The sequence below is a fragment of the Equus przewalskii genome, chromosome X (assembly GCF_037783145.1).
Source record: "Equus przewalskii isolate Varuska chromosome X, EquPr2, whole genome shotgun sequence".
NCBI lineage: Eukaryota > Metazoa > Chordata > Mammalia > Perissodactyla > Equidae > Equus > Equus przewalskii.
In genome coordinates this window covers 7,220,855-7,238,413 of record NC_091863.1, presented here as the reverse complement: position 1 = coordinate 7,238,413, position 17,559 = coordinate 7,220,855, and the positions used below count along the sequence as shown (strand labels likewise).

General features: G+C 39.7%; 1 protein-coding gene across 4 annotated transcripts in view; it reads left to right on the top strand.

The window, feature by feature from the left end:
• MID1 (midline 1) overlaps positions 1-17,559 on the top strand; it is a 347,027-nt gene that overhangs the window by 269,574 nt on the left and 59,894 nt on the right. For all 4 annotated transcript variants that reach the window (XM_070604434.1, XM_070604436.1, XM_070604433.1 and 1 more), the window contains exon 3: positions 3,718-3,813. In XM_070604434.1, coding sequence (XP_070460535.1) covers positions 3,718-3,813 — 96 coding nt within the window. The remainder of the gene's footprint in view (positions 1-3,717; positions 3,814-17,559) is intronic.

Genomic DNA, 17,559 nt, shown 5'->3' with positions numbered 1-17,559 from the left:
GTCTGGTACTGACACCAAACTGAACGTTCTGTCCGATAATTCATGATTTCAACAAACGTTTGTATAGCTCCTGGTCTATGTGTTCATTTTCTCCTATGATCTTTACAATAGCACAGATAGGTAGATTTATCATTATCCACATATTATGGGTGGGAAAACTGAGCCCAACAGTCGTTTGTCCAGGAGAATTCAGCTGAGGTGGTAGCCCCAGTCTCCTCACTCTACGTGTGTGGTCACTCATGCCTGACTCCTTGGATTTCTACAAAGCTCAGCTCCATAAAGAGATGTAAATATATTGATGTTTTTGAGGTGAGAACAGAAAACTAAAACTATTTTTTTGTACTCTGTAGAATTCCTTAGATGTCCATAGGGAAGTAGATACTTATATCCCTTAGTCCCAAGACTCTTATGCCAAAAAATATTCTCTCTCTTTTGCACAAAGTGCAGTCAAAATCGAGAGGTTATAGGACCTGCTGACTGCCACACAGGATGTTAGTGATACAGTTAAATTCTAGAAAACTCCACAGGAGTCCCTGTAGTGGAAGCTTATGGATGCATGGTTTATTGAGGATGGGATTCTGTTACCTTCCCGTTACCCGGGCTCTCTTCAAAAGTGTTGTCAGTCCCTTTGGTACCTCTTGGAAACAAGTCTCTCTCTCAGCTTCATTTCCCTTTATTATACTTCTAAGTGACTCAGTAAGTCTTTGTGGACTTCAGTAACACTTGTATTATTTAAATTTGAATAACCCCAAAGGATCCAGATAGGTCAATGTGTTTAAACCACAGGTTTTAGTCTACATATTAGTTGATTAAAAACAGATTTTATACACGATGTGCACTTAATAAAAGGAGGGGAAAGCAAGCAGATGTTTGTAAATCTAAATGTGTTAGATTATATTTATTTGGCTCTCTTTTGCTGATAGCTTTAAGAAATTCATACCTATGACAATTGAACTGTAAACAGTTAGATGATGTATTTCCCTAGAAATTTCCTGCTCTGAAGGGTCAGCCAAAAAGAAAAAGTAAAAGGATTCCCTAAGATTAACATACCAAAAGAAGTTGACAAATATACCATAAAGTATTCATTTCTAAATCAAGGACATTGAATAATGGAATGCCTCGAAATTGTTCTCTAGTCTCTGACCATAAAGTGATTAGTGGTCGCAATTCATTTAATCCAAACAGTAGAAAAAATTTTGGCTGTTGTTGTTGTTAAGAGCTTTGAAAGCAAGTTTTTCTTTAATGCAAACATGAGATCATTAAGTTGCACCTAAATCACTGTCTGGTTCATTCTCTGACTTTTTGTTGTATCCTATCCTTTAAGTGAGAAATGGTCATTTTTCTCCTTTAAAATATTTATATGTGAGATGCTTTGTTTCAAAGCTCAAATTGAAGATTTCTTGTTGGTCTTCCACTTTGGATGAAATATGCACAAAACCTCTCTATGAATTCTGAATACGTGAGAATTATAGATAAAATATTTTAAAATGGATTTTGAAGAATAATTACCAAGCTTAAACATAAGTGGAAAGTCTCCAAGGATCAGAAATGAAAGGAGATGCAGAATGGTGAGGGGGGCTGAAGCTGGGCTGCTCACGAGAAGTAGAGAGGAGATGGGGCAGTGGGGCCCTGAAGGGAAACATGGCGGAGTGTATCCTGCACATGGCAGAAGCCTCGGACTGCCCCATACACCTGGAGGCCAGGCCTCCCTGTGTACACACTAGGCTCAAAAGGTGCCTCCCACCTCCTCTGGAGTTGGAGCCAGACAGAATTCCCATGGAAGGAAGCAGAGGCACTGAGTCAAGCCAGGATCTGTGCCTCGATGGCACATAGGTGTCTTGTGGGAGTGCCCTCTCTGGGGAAACAGCCTCCAGCTCTAACACCAGAGTGGGCACCTCATGGGGCTGAGGTATGTCAATCTCCAAATCACAGCACAGGGACCAAAGTTCACGTCAGATGAGCTATCGGACAGAAATTTATGAGTCACAAGATAAAATCAGATTCTTGGGAAGCATTACCCAAACACAGGAAAATATGGAATTGCCTTTTCTCAAAAGAGCTTAAGAATAAGTATGTCTAGTTCTCTTAAATTATGAAAGAACAAAGTGCATCCTGGGAACAGGAACAGAAAGTAATTCAATAAGAAGAGAGAGATGTGATAAAGAACCTACTGGAAATGAAAAATGTGGTCATTGAAATTAAAAAAATAGGCTATAGGATAAACACCAGATTAATAAGCACGCTTATTTAAGAATGACCGAAGAGATTTCTGCTTCTGACTTATGCATTTTAAGCATTAAATAAAACTGATTCTTTTCCCAAATATGCCTTTTTAAATCTAAAATTAGGAAAGTAGTAAACATTTTTAGAAAGAAATTTCACAGTGTAATGAACTATTATCACCTTTATGAAATTGTTAATTTTCAAAATTCCCCTCATACTCTTTCCAAATCCTTTTTCTCAGATGGCATTACAAACCCTAGGTCTATTTCCTTTTCCATGAAATTTCTTTCCATTTTATATCTTCACTGTATTTGTGGAACTGTCTATCTGTTAAAACACAGTTGCCCTCATCTTTTGCCCTCTCACACCCTCCTGATCTTGGTATATGACATTGTTCTATTCCCTGCCCATGGAATACACTTCCCTGTGCTCACCTCCACCTCCATTCTATCTTCCCAAGAAATTCCCACTCTTATTTAACAAAAACTCCCTCCCATCCTTCCAGCCTCAGCAGAAAGACTGTGTCCTCTTGGAAACCTTCTTCAGGCAGCCCTGACTCTTCCCCTTCGCTTGTTTACAGCATCTCTTCCAGTGGCGTAGGCATCTCCTTGTGGACAGAGAACAGATAGTTTTATTTTTGTTTCCCCAGTATCTCAGAGTCTGGCATACAGTAGAAGCTCAATAAGTACTTGTATGAATAAATAAATGAATGAATGGTGTAAATGAAGAGCATACTGAATAAGAAGCAATGGAGAAGTCTTAATGAATCTTGTCCAGAACAGGGGGTTAATTTAGTTGAAAATAAGATTTAATAGTCATGGTGGGGAACTTTAAATTTGATGTCCTAAAGGAATAGGGAATAATTCTAGATTCTTAAGCAGGATAGTGATATGAAAAATGTAACATTCAAGAAAATATGATCTGGCATTGATAGGTTGATAGGCAAAGAATAGAAACACGGACAATAAAATGTACTATGAGTGAGTAGACATGTATGGTGAGGACTTCTTATAAACGTCTATAAATGGCCATAATGTCAGCGATAGTTGGACAATTGAAACCTTCCTCCAAGGGCTTGACCTCAGCTTGCCCTTAAGAGGGTAAATCCTAAAAATCCAATAGTAGTTGATTTGATGTGGAAATATATTCCTTATATTATTGCCATTTCTGATTCAGGTAAAGGAACAGAAATCCAGTTACCTCCTTTCTCTCTAGTTCACGACCTAGAAGTAACCTATAACTAGTTATTCGGTAAACATGCCTGAGTTAGTGTAAGAAGCAGGAACAAAAAGAATGAAATTTGAACATTTTTAAAAGGTTCTTTTAAATGCTACTTTTCAAAATCCAGTTTAAATCTATAAATACTTGAAACTGCATAGATTTCATGGAGGTTTCTGAAAAATGTATCAAGTTTTTCCTGAGTATGAGTAATTTTGTGTGTACTAAAGCGTTAAAAGTATGCAGAATAATATTTTTCCTCTCTTTTTTGAACAGCAAAACTTGGAGAGTAACCTCACAAGCCTTATTAAGAGGAACACGGAACTGGAGACCCTTTTGGCTAAACTCATCCAAACCTGTCAACATGTTGAGGTGAGTATCTCCGTGTGATATGTTTCCTATGGAAACTGCTAGATCACGGTTTTTATACCCTCACCCTTTGTATTTTTAAAACAGGAATCTTCTTAAAATTAGATCTTTTGCAGAAGCCAGATATATAAGGTGGATGAAATTGAAAGGAACTAGAACCTCAGAGGGTCTCTCCCCATCTGCTGCTTTGTCCTGCCCCCACTCCCATCACAGCTCTCCTTGATCTAGTTTTACTTAGCATTCCTAATAGTGTAGATTTTAATCACTCTTAACAAAGAACAGCCAAAAAAGGCACTATTTAAAAGGTGTCGTGTTAGTTTACTAGAGCTGCCATAACAAATTACCACAAACTTGGATGGCATGAAACAACAGAAATTTATTTTCTCCCAGTTCTGGAGGCCAAAAGTCTGAAATCAAGGTGTGGGCAGGACATGCTCCCTCTGAAGGTTCTAGGGGAGGGTCCTTCCTTGCCTCTTGCCGCCTTCTACTGGTTCCAGGCAATTCTTGGAGTTCCTTGGCTTGTAGCTGCAGCACTTTAATCTCTGCCTCTGTCGTCACATGGCCTTCTCCCTGTGTCGTCACATGGCATTCTCCCTGTGTGTCTCTGCGTCTCTGTCCAAATCTCCTTCTTATAAGGACACCAGTCATTGGATTAGGGGCCACGTTACTCCAGTATGAACTCACTTTAACTTGATTACATCTGCAAAGACCCTATTTCCAAATAGGGTTATATTACTGATACTGGGGTTAGGACTTGGACTTATCTTTGGGGAGCAGGGGGGTCGGGACACACAATTCAGTCTACTACAGATGTATATTAAATGCATCTTGGTTGTCAGATATGTTTCCATGAAATGGACCACAATTGCAGCCTATTGGGGTTAAGTCAAGAGTGTGCAGGCAGCAGTAACAGCAAGGGCAAGTTAGAGAACACAGATCTTTCTAACCCTCTGCTTAGAATGGATTCGCTTTTGGCAATGCTCTCTCGAGGGAACGTTTGAGCTTTGTTGATTAAGCAACATTGTAAATAATGATGAACAAGCATACTGTTTTCATTATTGTAGGGTAAAGTGAATATGTAATTTAGGAATAAATGGATGAACAAAATGGAATGATCCATGTGCTATATTTTATTTTTATGATGTGATGGCATTTGATGTTTAGGACAATAAGGAAGAATTATTTCTCTTCAGTAAAAAAAAAAATTACATGTGTTTTATGGGAAAATCTTATAAATGCTTTGTGGATTGGGTGATTATTTCATTCAATTTCAGCTAGTTACTTCTTAAGTATTAGTGTCTGGTTTCTATTAGGGCCTGTAGTGATTTCAGAACAACTGTCTTGTTCCTAATGCAGTATTAGTATAGCCTGAATTTACAAAATGCTATTCGTCCTAACATGTAAAATTACATTCTATAGTGCTCAGTAATTTCAAATGATAGATAGACGTGTCATTCAAGAAATTTACAAGCAAGTTTTATTTTCGTTTCAATGATTAGATATTTAGTTGAGATATATAGGCTTTCTAAATAAAGCTGTTACTGAACTGATTACAGCAGACTTGCAAATAGACACATACGTGCCATTAAGAGTTATTCTGGACAAGGACGTAAAGAATATTCATTCCTTTCACTGTTGCTGTTTCTGTATAAATCTTTGGGATGGAAAGAAATGTTTGTGGGTGAGTAAATCTGGTATTTTAGAAATTTATTCTAGATAAAAATTAAAGAAAATTAATTATGAGCAGAAAAATAATGATACTAGCAGTATCTATCTTTACATGTGTTCCCTTATTCATAATTTTTAATATTCTTAAAGTATAATTTTCAAAAATTGAGCATCCAATTCTCATATAATAATCAAATGAGTCTACACTGAAGATTTATTTAACTCATTGATGAAGGAACCAGCAGGATGATAACGCTGGCTTGAAGGAGGATATCAGAAACTGATATGTACAAACGTTGAGGGAGCAGGGGAGTAGGGGAGAAGAAAGCTAGAATAAGATAGCTAAATTAGATGCAAAACTGGCCAGTGACCTAACGGGCAGTACAGTCATAACATTTGGGCAAGATAGGTTGCATATCATCACTTTTCTCTAAATTAACATTTAACCTTGCAGAAACTAAGCCCTAATCCATAGTAAATAGAAAGACAAACTCTTACATCCCAACCTGGAGATTCAGATGGCCCTTCCCTAGGCTGACGTGATGGAGTGTGCTCTAGTATGACACCGAAAGGGCTCCCAGTCTTCTTTTTGCCTTAGTTCCAAGTTTTGGCTAGTTTAGCTTAGTATGATTTTCTGCTCCTCCTGTTCTGGATACTGTTGATCTATGAGCTGTGTTCGCTAAACAGATATTTCTGGGTGAGGGTGTAAATTTTTGCCTGTGGTCAGTTACTTTGGTTTGTTAAAGTGTCATGCTAGTTTGTTCATTCTGTTAGTGTGTATGGAACACCCACTGTGTGTATGTTGCACTGTGCTAAGTGCCAAGGACCCTGCCCATGGGGAGCTTACTATCTTGACTAAGACAAAAGAGCAACTACGATACAATACAAAATAGAAAACTAATTGTCATAAGAGAGGAGTGGATTATATTCTTTAGAATATCAGAGAAGCAAGAAATTTTTTTCAGCCAGGGGAAGTAGCCACAATCTGAGCCTGCCTTCAAGGGTAGGTAACATTTGGGCATATGGAGGGAGGGGAAAGGCACTGCTTCCAGGGCAAACCAAGGCATGGAGATGGACAAATGAAGAGTGTATGTACACAAAGCAAGTAATTCATTCTGTAGAAATGGCAGGTGTGTGAGGAGGCGTAAGTAGGAACCGGCTTTGGAGAGATGAGAGCTGGGTGGACTTCAATATCGCATCTGAGTTTCAACTTTGTTTGGTCTTGAAGGTTTAGTGACAGTTCAAGGAACACAAAGACCTGTGTAATTTTCACAATTACAATTGACATCCCTAACTCTTTTCAGGAAATGATATTTTTGGTTATTGGGAAAATAATATGGATCTCTTAGTGCAAAACAGTTGCACGTCCAAGGGAAGACGTCACAGCACTAGTAAACTCCAAAAAGGTAGTGGAATTTGTTAGGCACCAGCGTGATAGTCTTTTAAATCAGTGCAGTGGAAGAGAATTTCCTGGTTCACATCTTGGGTTCCTAGACTGTATTTCTTCCTTTTCCTCTTCCTGAAGGTGTCCTTGTATTTGGGTATGAGCATTCCTCGGGAAAATAGTCGCCATGCCAGCTGGAGCCAAAAAACTCAAAGCACAGAGGCCTCAATTGTTGTAAATTAAATCAGTGAATTCCCACCGAATCCTGAGGAAATGCCACATCCTTATAAGTCCACACCTCCTTCCTGGGATTCACTTCTGCTTTTCTTTAGAATGAAAAGAGTTTGAAGGTCTCCCCATCCCCATTGTTTTCATAACTTGTTTTTAAAATGAGGGTAAGCAATGAAATGGCTTTTTGATAGTAAGTACCAAATCTTTTTAAAACTGGAGAACGGAGGGTATGAAGGCCAAGACGATTTAGAACTCAGGAGGTAGAAGCCTTGAAAGAACAGTATCAGGTGGACTCCCAGAAATGTTAGTGTAATTTGGTGGCTGGGATTCTAAAAACTACTGGGTTTTTAGCCACTGGGTTGTTTTTTTCAGGAGAGGAATACAGTAGAAAATTCCCTTAGGATGAGTTTGGAGTTAGGTATATCTGGGATGTAGGACAGGCTTATGAGAAGTGGTCAAAATTTGTGTCAGCTGCACAACTTAACATTTCTAGGTTAAATATGGATTGTTTCTCTTCACCGTCTCGTCTTCCTCCCTGTTTTCTTTTAAAAATCAGAGGACCTAGTTTATTAGATAGGCAAATACTTAGAATCACTGATGTGTATCAAATTCGCCACACATTCTGAGGCTCAGGTTCTTTCACAGGGAATGCAATGCCTGGACACACAGTAGATGCTCATTTTGGGCGTTACAGGTGACCAATGACTAAATCCACAGTGAGACGGTAAAGACAAACTGCGAAAGGGTGACTAATTACCGCAGCAGTTTGGAGAAGATAAAGTCTCGGCTGACCTCGCTGGCCCTCCCCAAGCTCATCCTGGAAGGGCACTCTCTAAGCCAGCATCCCGTCAGAGTCATGGCGTTAGCTCCTTTGGTTTGTCTTGCCTTCTTTGTAATCATTCTTTTTTAATTCCTCTTGTCATTGTTTTTCACATTAAGTTTTTAAGCAGTTTTTTTTCTTTTATTTTAATGGAAAATTTGCCTTCTTACTGGCTTTCTCTGAGTTTTTCCAGTGCTAGGTGACATGTGATGTGACAAACTTCTTGTAGGTAAGTTAAGCGCCATTTAATTCAGTTTTTGCTCAGATGTTTGGCTCTGTAAATTGAGGGGAAAGGGGGTGATGTGTTATGGTAGCTTGTAAGAAATGGTAAAAACTGATTTCAGCAAAAAGATGGGGGTCTGTAAAAGACTTTTCCAGCCATTCACCAAGCCCTGAAAGCATTCAATTGTAAACTTTGAAATAAGGAAAAAAATAACTGGGTTAAAAAGTAAGACGAACCTTTATATTTAAATTAATTTTGTTGCGCAAAGCATTCTCTCTCTATGGAAACCTTGGCAATTGCTTCATCTAGAACCACTGGCTGAAGACCAGCATCTGAACACCAAATGTACTGTTTGTGTCTTGTGGACAGCTGTCTGATCTCGGATGATGTGTGTCCTGCTAGGGGCCAGCTTGAGTGTCCAAAATCGTAATCTCTTGTCACTTGTAGATGAGGGTTAGATTCCCACCCCATTTGAGCCCGTGTGAGAATCCTCTCAAGGTATAGAGTCAGATTCTGGGCCTCAGTAAAGCACAGCAAGCAAACCACAGTCATGTATGGCTCTCCATATACATAGCTCTGGAATGGTGATAATGTGATAGTGCAAATATGGCAGCATTCAGAAACTGGATTATGACGAGCCACTTTGGTAAGGACTGATCTCCCAAATTCAAGTCTTAGGATTCCCAGGGCAAAGGAGAAAACGAACTCTCAGGCTGCACGGAACTTCATCTTCTCTGGAGAAGATTCATTTTTTGACTAATGCATGTGTATAATGGCTATGTATCCAGTTTACTCCACCAAGTTTGCTAAAATTGACAACTCATGGCAGACTTAGCTTTCCTCAGTGGAGATTAAATTTAACTGTTTATTAAAGTAGCATGTAACACATACTTGAATGTCTCCCCTTAGATTCAATGCTCTTGCCTTAAACAAAACTGACTTATAAAGGGCATTGGATCCTGTTCCCTTCTCAGGTATGTTCGTGAGGAATAGTGAGACAACATCAGTAGAAAGTCTTCTAGGATGTAGGAATAAGAGACTAATCTTATGAATGAATGAATATAAGGCTTAGTTATTTTGGTATTACTTTCAGAATAAAATTCCCAAGTTTCAGTTTTGAAACCTTTTTTTAAACATGATCCAAACATTTCATCATCTGCTAATCTTTCCAGTTTGGATGGAATGAACTATTGTGTCATATTCAGAATGCTACCAGGTGGCTTGGATTGGAGTGTGGTCACATGTGCGTGCCTCTGAAGACAATCCCTCTGACATATTTGAATTTAGTGATGCAGATTTCCAAGACTAATGCTTAGATATGAAATAATCGGCCTTAATTGGGGGCCCAGTGGATGAGCAGTAGGAATGAAGAGAGAAGACATGGTTTTACTGAAGTCTTAATGTGGTTTCTCCCCATAATACAGGAATTCTTTGTCACGTCTCTCCTATACTGTTCCAAACACAGCCTTCTTGCCTTGAAATATTTAGATGCTTGGCTAGAGCAGCAGGGATGTGTCTGGCATGATATAAAGAATAATAAGAATGGGTTGTGACAAATTTTAGAAAATGCCCATTGTAGTTAGTTCTAACTCAGCTTTCACACGAGATGGTAGTAGTTGGATGGATCCAGGTTCAGAGAGTCAGGTGTGGAGGAATGATCCCAGGTGAGAGGGTGACTGTCAGGTAGAAGATTGGCTCCCATTATTGCTCCTGTGCCTGCCATTCAGAGACAAGCATGATCCCAACCATCAATCCATCATTTTGTTACTGAACCAATCTCTTTTGTTTCTTGGTCTTAATATCTAGTTTAAATTATTTTTCTCAATAAATGAATATAAAATTGCTTTTTATGATGATCAAGCTGAAATTATCTCTGTATGTAAGATGATTATAGATTATGAGAGAGACAGGACACATCTTTTACCTTCATTTGATTGACTTCCATTTGTAATTGCTAAATGTTGGAGGGAAAACTGAAGAGCTCTGTTCTAATTTTGAAATTCTCCAGCAAAATCATTGAGTCATGCATATAAAATGTTCGTTAACAAGAGTGCAATTGTAGCACTTGTTATTTTTGTTTGAAACAGAAATATGAAATTTTAAATTCAGCTATTTAAAAAGCCTGAGGCTACTACTGAATGTAAAAGGCTTTCAGTGAAGAGCAACACAAATAAAGATTTTTACAACCAAGTGAGGTAACTTCCCAGCCCAGGAATTTATGATAGAACTTTTACTATGCTTTTAAAAGTTTCTTCACTAGATATAACATCAGGTTCGCATATATGAGGTGATGAAAATTATCGTAGTAACCTAATTCTCTAGCGAGGCGAGCTCGGTATTATGCTGTGATGAGTTCAAAGAAGCCTTCCATCTATTTACTTAGGTTGGGAAGATGGCGCCTCATCCATCCTTCCGGGTGTTGGGATGAGATGATTACTGTGTCAAATGGTTACAATTCCCTAACAAGGCATAGCCTGCAGTGTAGGGAAAGCAAAAGTAGTAGGACTTAGGCAAATTTACACGAAAAGCAATAATGACCACTTGACAAGGTCCTACCATCACTTCCTGATTTAATTATCCCAGTAGCCTTTTGAGGTAAATGTTGTTCAGATAACCATAGAAATATGACTTGAAGCCAGGCATAGCAAGAATCAGCCAGTAAAGAAAATGGATTGAATTCAATCAAGTAGTAAAGCAATTGGAGTGGTTAACTGAACGTCAGCTACCCCAACCAGGCGATGGAGTTGAAAGAGATGATTGAAAAGTTAGATTCTTAGGGGAATTCTCATGGCAAGAAACAATCCCATCTGCTGGGTAATTGGAAACCCTGACCAACCCACCATAACAAGGCCCTGATGAGTATACATCTGTGATACCAGTGAGCCTTCAGGTCTTGTGAATTATTCTCAAATCTTTGACCATTAATCCTTGACCTGCTAACCTCAACTTCTTTGAGATGATCAATTTGCTTCTTTTAGTAAATAAAGTTCTTTTTTTCTCCTCACCAAGAAGTTTGACAGTTATGTATAAAGATGAAGACCTAAATAATAACCATAGAATCAATATTTTGTGTTACAATTTAGAACTAAAACGTATCTTTGTATTTTAAGGGTTTGTAGCATTTAAGAAAATATGGCATATTACAGAAATTTGACAGGTTAGCTTTGAGTTTCCAATCTGAAACATGTAATTTATTTTGGACCTGTGATTTTAAATTGAAAGTATAAAATGGTTTGTTTCAAACCAGCGTTGGAACGTTCAAGAGAACTTGAGTTTCACTACATTTGTAAGTTTAACTTATTAGAATTCTAAGAGCTACTTAAGTACTTGGGAAGGTTTACCTTGTTAGAGTTTTAATTTTACCCCATTAAGCATTTAAAGTGCTTATAAAGTAAATTGAATATGTTACATTTATAAATGCATTTTAAAATGTCACAGTGATTTGGTGATAAAAATCTGAACAAGGATTACCCAGGGGGTTGAGAATTGACTGGAAGAGGGGCTCCAGGGCACTTTCTGGGGTGATAGAAATATTTTATATCTTGATTAAGCTGTTGGTTATGTTGGTTATCAAAATCCATTGAATTGGCTCTTAAGATTTATGCATTTGCCTGAATGTAAATTTTACCTCAATTTAAAAAATGTATAAGGAACTTAATCAACTAATTTATAGATGGAATTGATTGTTTAATGGAGTTGAGTCTGTTCAACTTAAGTTAATCAAACATTGATTCAAGGACCCCCTGAGAGTGATTATTCTTGGTTTTATAAAATTTCTTGGATTTATGAATAGAATAATGAGACTCGTAATTTGAACTTAAAGCTTGAGGAAAACTACATAGTGATATAGGTACAGTCCTTGGGCAAAAATTCTCCTGGTCTTTGAGTGCACGTCTATTCCGTCATAGTTGGTTGGACTCCTTGAGAAACAGGATACTGTCTTTCTTTTCCTAGTATCTCCTGCATTTAGCACACAGCACATGGCTATTGATGAGAAAACGGGACTCTCCCAGAGAGACCAACTGCCTCCTTCTGTCACTAGCACATTTGCATAGATCAGCATGTCAGATAAATTCTCATCCTGAAGGGCAGAAAGGACCCTTCTTGAGAAGGCTGTACGCAGGACATAATGGCAGATCTCAGCAGCCACAGATCCCTGGAGGCAGTAGCAGGATGGGTGATGCACCTGAGGAGCTCCACCCAGCATGAAGTCTCTATCTCTGGATGAGGGCTAAGATGATGGGGTTGGCAGAGGGAAGTCAAGAATGAGAGAGCCGTCAGTTGGGTCATTGCTTAGCCCTCGAGGGAGGGCAACAGGGGTCTTCCCTGTCCCCTTGTTGTAAACCTATCTTTTTCCTTTTGATTCTCCGGGATACCCTCATTATCCCTTCTGGTTTGTAAAAGAAAAAATGACCAGATAGCCGCTTTGAATCAAGTTGAGGGAAACACGTTTGAACACTTTCACATGTGTAGGATGGCTAGTCAGCCTAGGTCTGAAGATGGCTTATAGGGTGACATTTTCAATATCAGACTCTTGGTCCCCAAACACACATACACACACACACCCCACACCCTCAAAAACAGCAACTGACAAACATCTGAATTCTATGGTCTTTCCTTTTCTCTTTCGGAGCAGGTTAGATTCACTTTTCACTGTCCTTTGGCAAAGCCCGCCTTGTACAGCTACAGGGCTCTCCAATTTCCCTCCCATCTCCCCTCCTATCGCCCTCGTAACTTTCACCAGCACCACCACCACAGTTTCAGAAGAAAACCCTAGGAGAGCGAGTAAGCATGGATAGCTTCAAAGAGAGATGGTGCAGGCCTACGAGGTCAAAGATACAAAGGAAGGCAATTAGAAGACGGTGAGGTCAAGGAAAGACCCCCAAAGTTAAGCCTCCCAATTCACCTTTTTGCCTTAGCTGGGCTCTGTGTGAGATCAGTCATAGGCAGCTCTCTGCAATTGACCCCAACAGGGCCTTTAACAAGGTGCAGTAAGATATAACTGGCTCTGGTGTTTCTCCACTCCCAGATACCCAATTCAAGATACGTGCCTGGGGCTGGCCCGGTGGCACAGTGGTTAAGTGCGCAGGTTCCACTTCTCAGAGGCCCGGGGTTCGCCGGTTTGGATCCTGGGTGTGGACATGGCACTGCTTGGCATGCCATGCTGTGGTAGGTGTCCCACATATAAAGCAGAGGAAGATGGGCACGGATGTTAGATCAGGACCAGGCTTCCTTGGCAAAAAGAGGAGCATTGGCAGCAGTTAGCTCAGGGCTAATCTTCCTCAAAAAAAAGAAAAAAGATATATGCCCACTGCGCCCTACATATCGTTGAAATAAATCCTTAACTCCCTGCTGTCCTACGGACGTGCTCTTTTTTTCCCCCTGCTCTGGTGCTTTTCTTATCTTCCTCACCTTGGGTTTCCCAACTCCCTTCTTGCCCACTCTGATCTCCAGAGAGCAGTCCCACTTCCATATTCGGCAGCAAACCTTCCCCAGCTACTCACACACACCAGTTGCCTCGTTTCTGAAACCGTCTGCAACCACACCATCCAGTTGAGATATAATGGGAGCCACGTAGGTAATTTAAAATTTCCAAGTAACCACATTTAAAAACGTAAAAACAAATAGGTAAAATTAATTTTACTGGTATACTTTATTTGACTCGATATATTCAAAACATTATCATTTCAACAGGTAATCAATACAATAATGATTAATGAATTCACTTCATACTCACAGCACATCTTGATTCAGACAGGCCACATTTCAAGTGCTCAAAACCCACAAGTGGCTATTGGCTGCCATATTGGACCACACAGCTCTAGAACTTCTGTAGCCCATGGGTTAGCAGTTAATTATGTGTGCAGTTGGCATGTTTGCTAATTGTTCTCTGGTGAAGTCATTCTCTCTAGAACGCAAAGTTATGTTTCTACCACAGGTCCTAGCGTGATGCTTTGCAAATTGCGGGCGCTTAACTAGTCCATAGGATTTCTTCCTGTATTGTCCCTGGTACACCAGTAACATCCTCCTCACTCACAGAGAAATAAGACATCCTCATTTTCTCTTGCTTTCATGCCTTAGCTACTAAGACTATTGCAAAGATCTCTGGAAACCAGTAGCTTTAGCCACCTGTACTTTAAGTGGAGAGAGAAGTAAAACCTGCAGCTGAGAAGCTAGGACTGCATGGAAGGTTTAGTTTGCTGGCAGAATCATAATAAGCACTGAATTACGATTTTTGTGGTTCCCAGTTTTATAAATAGGATTTGCAAGGAGAGAGTGTTGGCTTCTTTATTTTTGGTGCAAAATGTTTCTTCTTTTACCATGTCATCTGAAAATGATGCCAAAGAGATGATGTTCTAAAAGGAAGGTGATTTGTTTCGTATCTCTGACATAGCCTCGATCTAATCTTACCAAAGGAATGGCTGCCCAGGTAGACAATGCCGACAAACGCCCATATAAGAGAGCACACGTGAGTGCTAACTTGGAGTCAGGCTCTGGCTACTTAAGCAAAGAATTGCTTTAAATTTTGCAGAATAAAGTCTTTTTTTCCTTCTGTTTTTCATGAAATGGCCTTAAAGAATTCCTCTTGTTTATGGTCTTGAAGAAATTAGAACTATGCCCATGAGGCCTGCCTTTAAGGGTTCTATTAAACAATAAGAAGGCTTTGTTCTTGGTAGTAAAATTAAAGTAAGCAGTGTTTCCATTACCTGGCAGGATGCCGCCTCCTCGCCACCCCCGATCCTGACAAGTGTAAACAGAGCATTCTGTTTCCCAGGTAGGAAGGTGGGAAGGCAGCATCTGTCGGGTTTGTATATAGAAATATAGTTGACCTTTCAGACAATTTACGGAGAGAGAGACAGAGACACTTCTTCCTGTAATCCCGAACTCAAGCTTTTTAAATTCAATTTTACTGCAGCAAACTGTACATATTAAGGCTTAAAGCTATAAAGCCATTATTTTAGGAAGACAATAATAATTTCATAGTGAGTTGATGGGAAAGTGGCAGGTCTCTAGATAAAGAAATATATATATTTTTCAGTCTGATTCACTAGATTTCATATGTTTTCTTTTCCAGGCAACTTTGCCTGCTGTTGCTCAGATTTAGACTCATTTATGGTCAGTTGTAAGTGAACATTTGTAAGTTGATTGTAGCCCTGGAGTCAGGAATGACCACGGTTAGGATAGAAAACACTGCCAGATGCATACTCTGTTCAGCTCTGCAATTAGTCAGAAGTCATTGGAGCTATAGAACAAACTGGACGACTGTGACACCAGTGCCCTGTGACGTCCTCTCAGGCTCTTCCTAGGAAACATCAGGATTTTAGTCCCCTCTAATGTAAGTGCTCCTGTTCGTAACTGTCAGCACCATACCCATAGAGCACTCGCCAGTTCTATGTCCCCTGGCCTGAGAGCTTCCAGCTGCAAGTGGCTAAGACTCTGCCCGGGGACTTTTTCTACCTCCTTCGCCTCACCGGTTAATTCCAGAGGGGAGGTAATACCCACCCACCCCCAACAGCCTTCAACCAGTGACTGATAGGGGATATTAGGTAAATACCGCTCTTCCTCCCCATCACCTGGAATGGTCTGCAGTTTCCAACGTTACCCATTGGGATTGATCTCCAGTTGCCCACAGTGGTCTTGGTAAGGTACACTTCACTGACTTCACACCTTTCTCCATCTTACTTCCCCACCACCCTACTGGTGTTTCTTGGCAACAACTTATACTTCCACCCTAGACTCATGCCCTGCTGTGAGGAGAACAGAACCGCAGACCCCCTCTAAAATGGAATGATGACACAGATCCTTTTTCCCCATTGTGCCCATGGCTCACATGTTCAATTTCCCTAAACTCTCCTCTCTTTCACTGTATTGAATAAATGTGCATATTAAACACTGGTCATCAAAGATATTTAAAAATCAATCTGTCAGCTTCTGCTGGTATTCTAGAGTGACAACAACCAGGCAAGATATTTCATAGATATCACTTGTGGATGCACCAGAAAGACAGAACAAAGCTTAACATTTTCCAGCTGTCCTTCCAACTGCAAGTTTATCAGTGGTATAATCAAATGTATTTCACTCACTGTAAGGAATACCAAGGAGCAGGGATCCAATCCTCGCTCTTCATGACCTTGCAGGGGAGCAGATGGCATCTATACTTGAGTAACTCAAGCCTGAATAGGAGTCCAACTTTGTATTTTTCCAGTACGTCGCTATTCAGGAATCATGGAGCAACAACTAAAAAGAATGCCACTTAATGAGAAACGACATGTAAGATTGAAAGTGAGTAATGTAAGGTCGTGGGATAGAAGCTTCCTCTTTCCATTAGAAATGACTTCCTTTCCCTGAAACATAGCACCTCTGTCCTCCCCACTGCTCAATTAACCATCCTCTTCTGTAAGTTATTTTTTAGCTTCTGGCCACACCATCTAAAGGCTGGTTTTTACCAAATACATTTGTTGAAAATTGCTTAATAGAAATTGCCATGTATCAGAAACTTTATGAAAAAGACTAGATAGAGACAAATGCCCATGACAGATTTAATAGATTTTTTTTTCACTCTGTGTGCCCAACCCAAACGGAAGGGTGTGGAGCATTTGTTTTATAAAGTGTGTAATTAATGAGAGAAAGGAAGGGAGGAGTTTATTGTTTTTGAATGAATTATGAGCAACACCTTCCATTCTGCTTCTTCATTTTGGAACTGCTTTGAATAGAGTTACCATTAAACACAAAAAGAAAAGTCTGTGGCATTAATGCCAAGAATGTAAGATTGAAGTCAGTTGAGTACAACTGAGAAAAACATCACGGGAAGAACAGCTTTTATTATAACTCTGACAGAAGCCGGCGGGACATCACGGGGAAAGTAAAAACCATGCTGCAGGAATATTTTTATTTTCAAATCGAAATCCTGTGAATTCAGTAATTGCAACTATTCATGCCTTGAAGGAAGAAAAGAAATATTTATCAAGTACCTACTATGTGCCAGATAGTTTACAGATATTTTCACTGAAAGTACACAAATGAGGAAACATTCTTGCAGAAATTTAACACATTTTTCACACCTGTAGCTTTTAGGCTATGAAGTCCATGATCTTTTCCTCTATGCTGGAGGTTGGCAAACTATGATTCTAGGACCAAATCTGACTCATCACTTGTTTTTGTAAATAAAGTTTTATTGGAACACAGCCATGCCCATTTGATTACATATTGTCAGTGGCTGCTTTCAAACTACAACACTGGCGTTGAGTAGTTCCAACAGCGTCCATATGGGCCACAAAGCTAAAATGTTTATTGTCTAGCCCTTTATAGCAAAGTTTCCCAACTCCTATTCCCCGTCATGGAAGGTTCTCCTCTGCACCCCACCCCCATTCTCACCCCCATTGCATCAGGAAGGAACCTGTAAGGAATGCATTTGAGATTTGA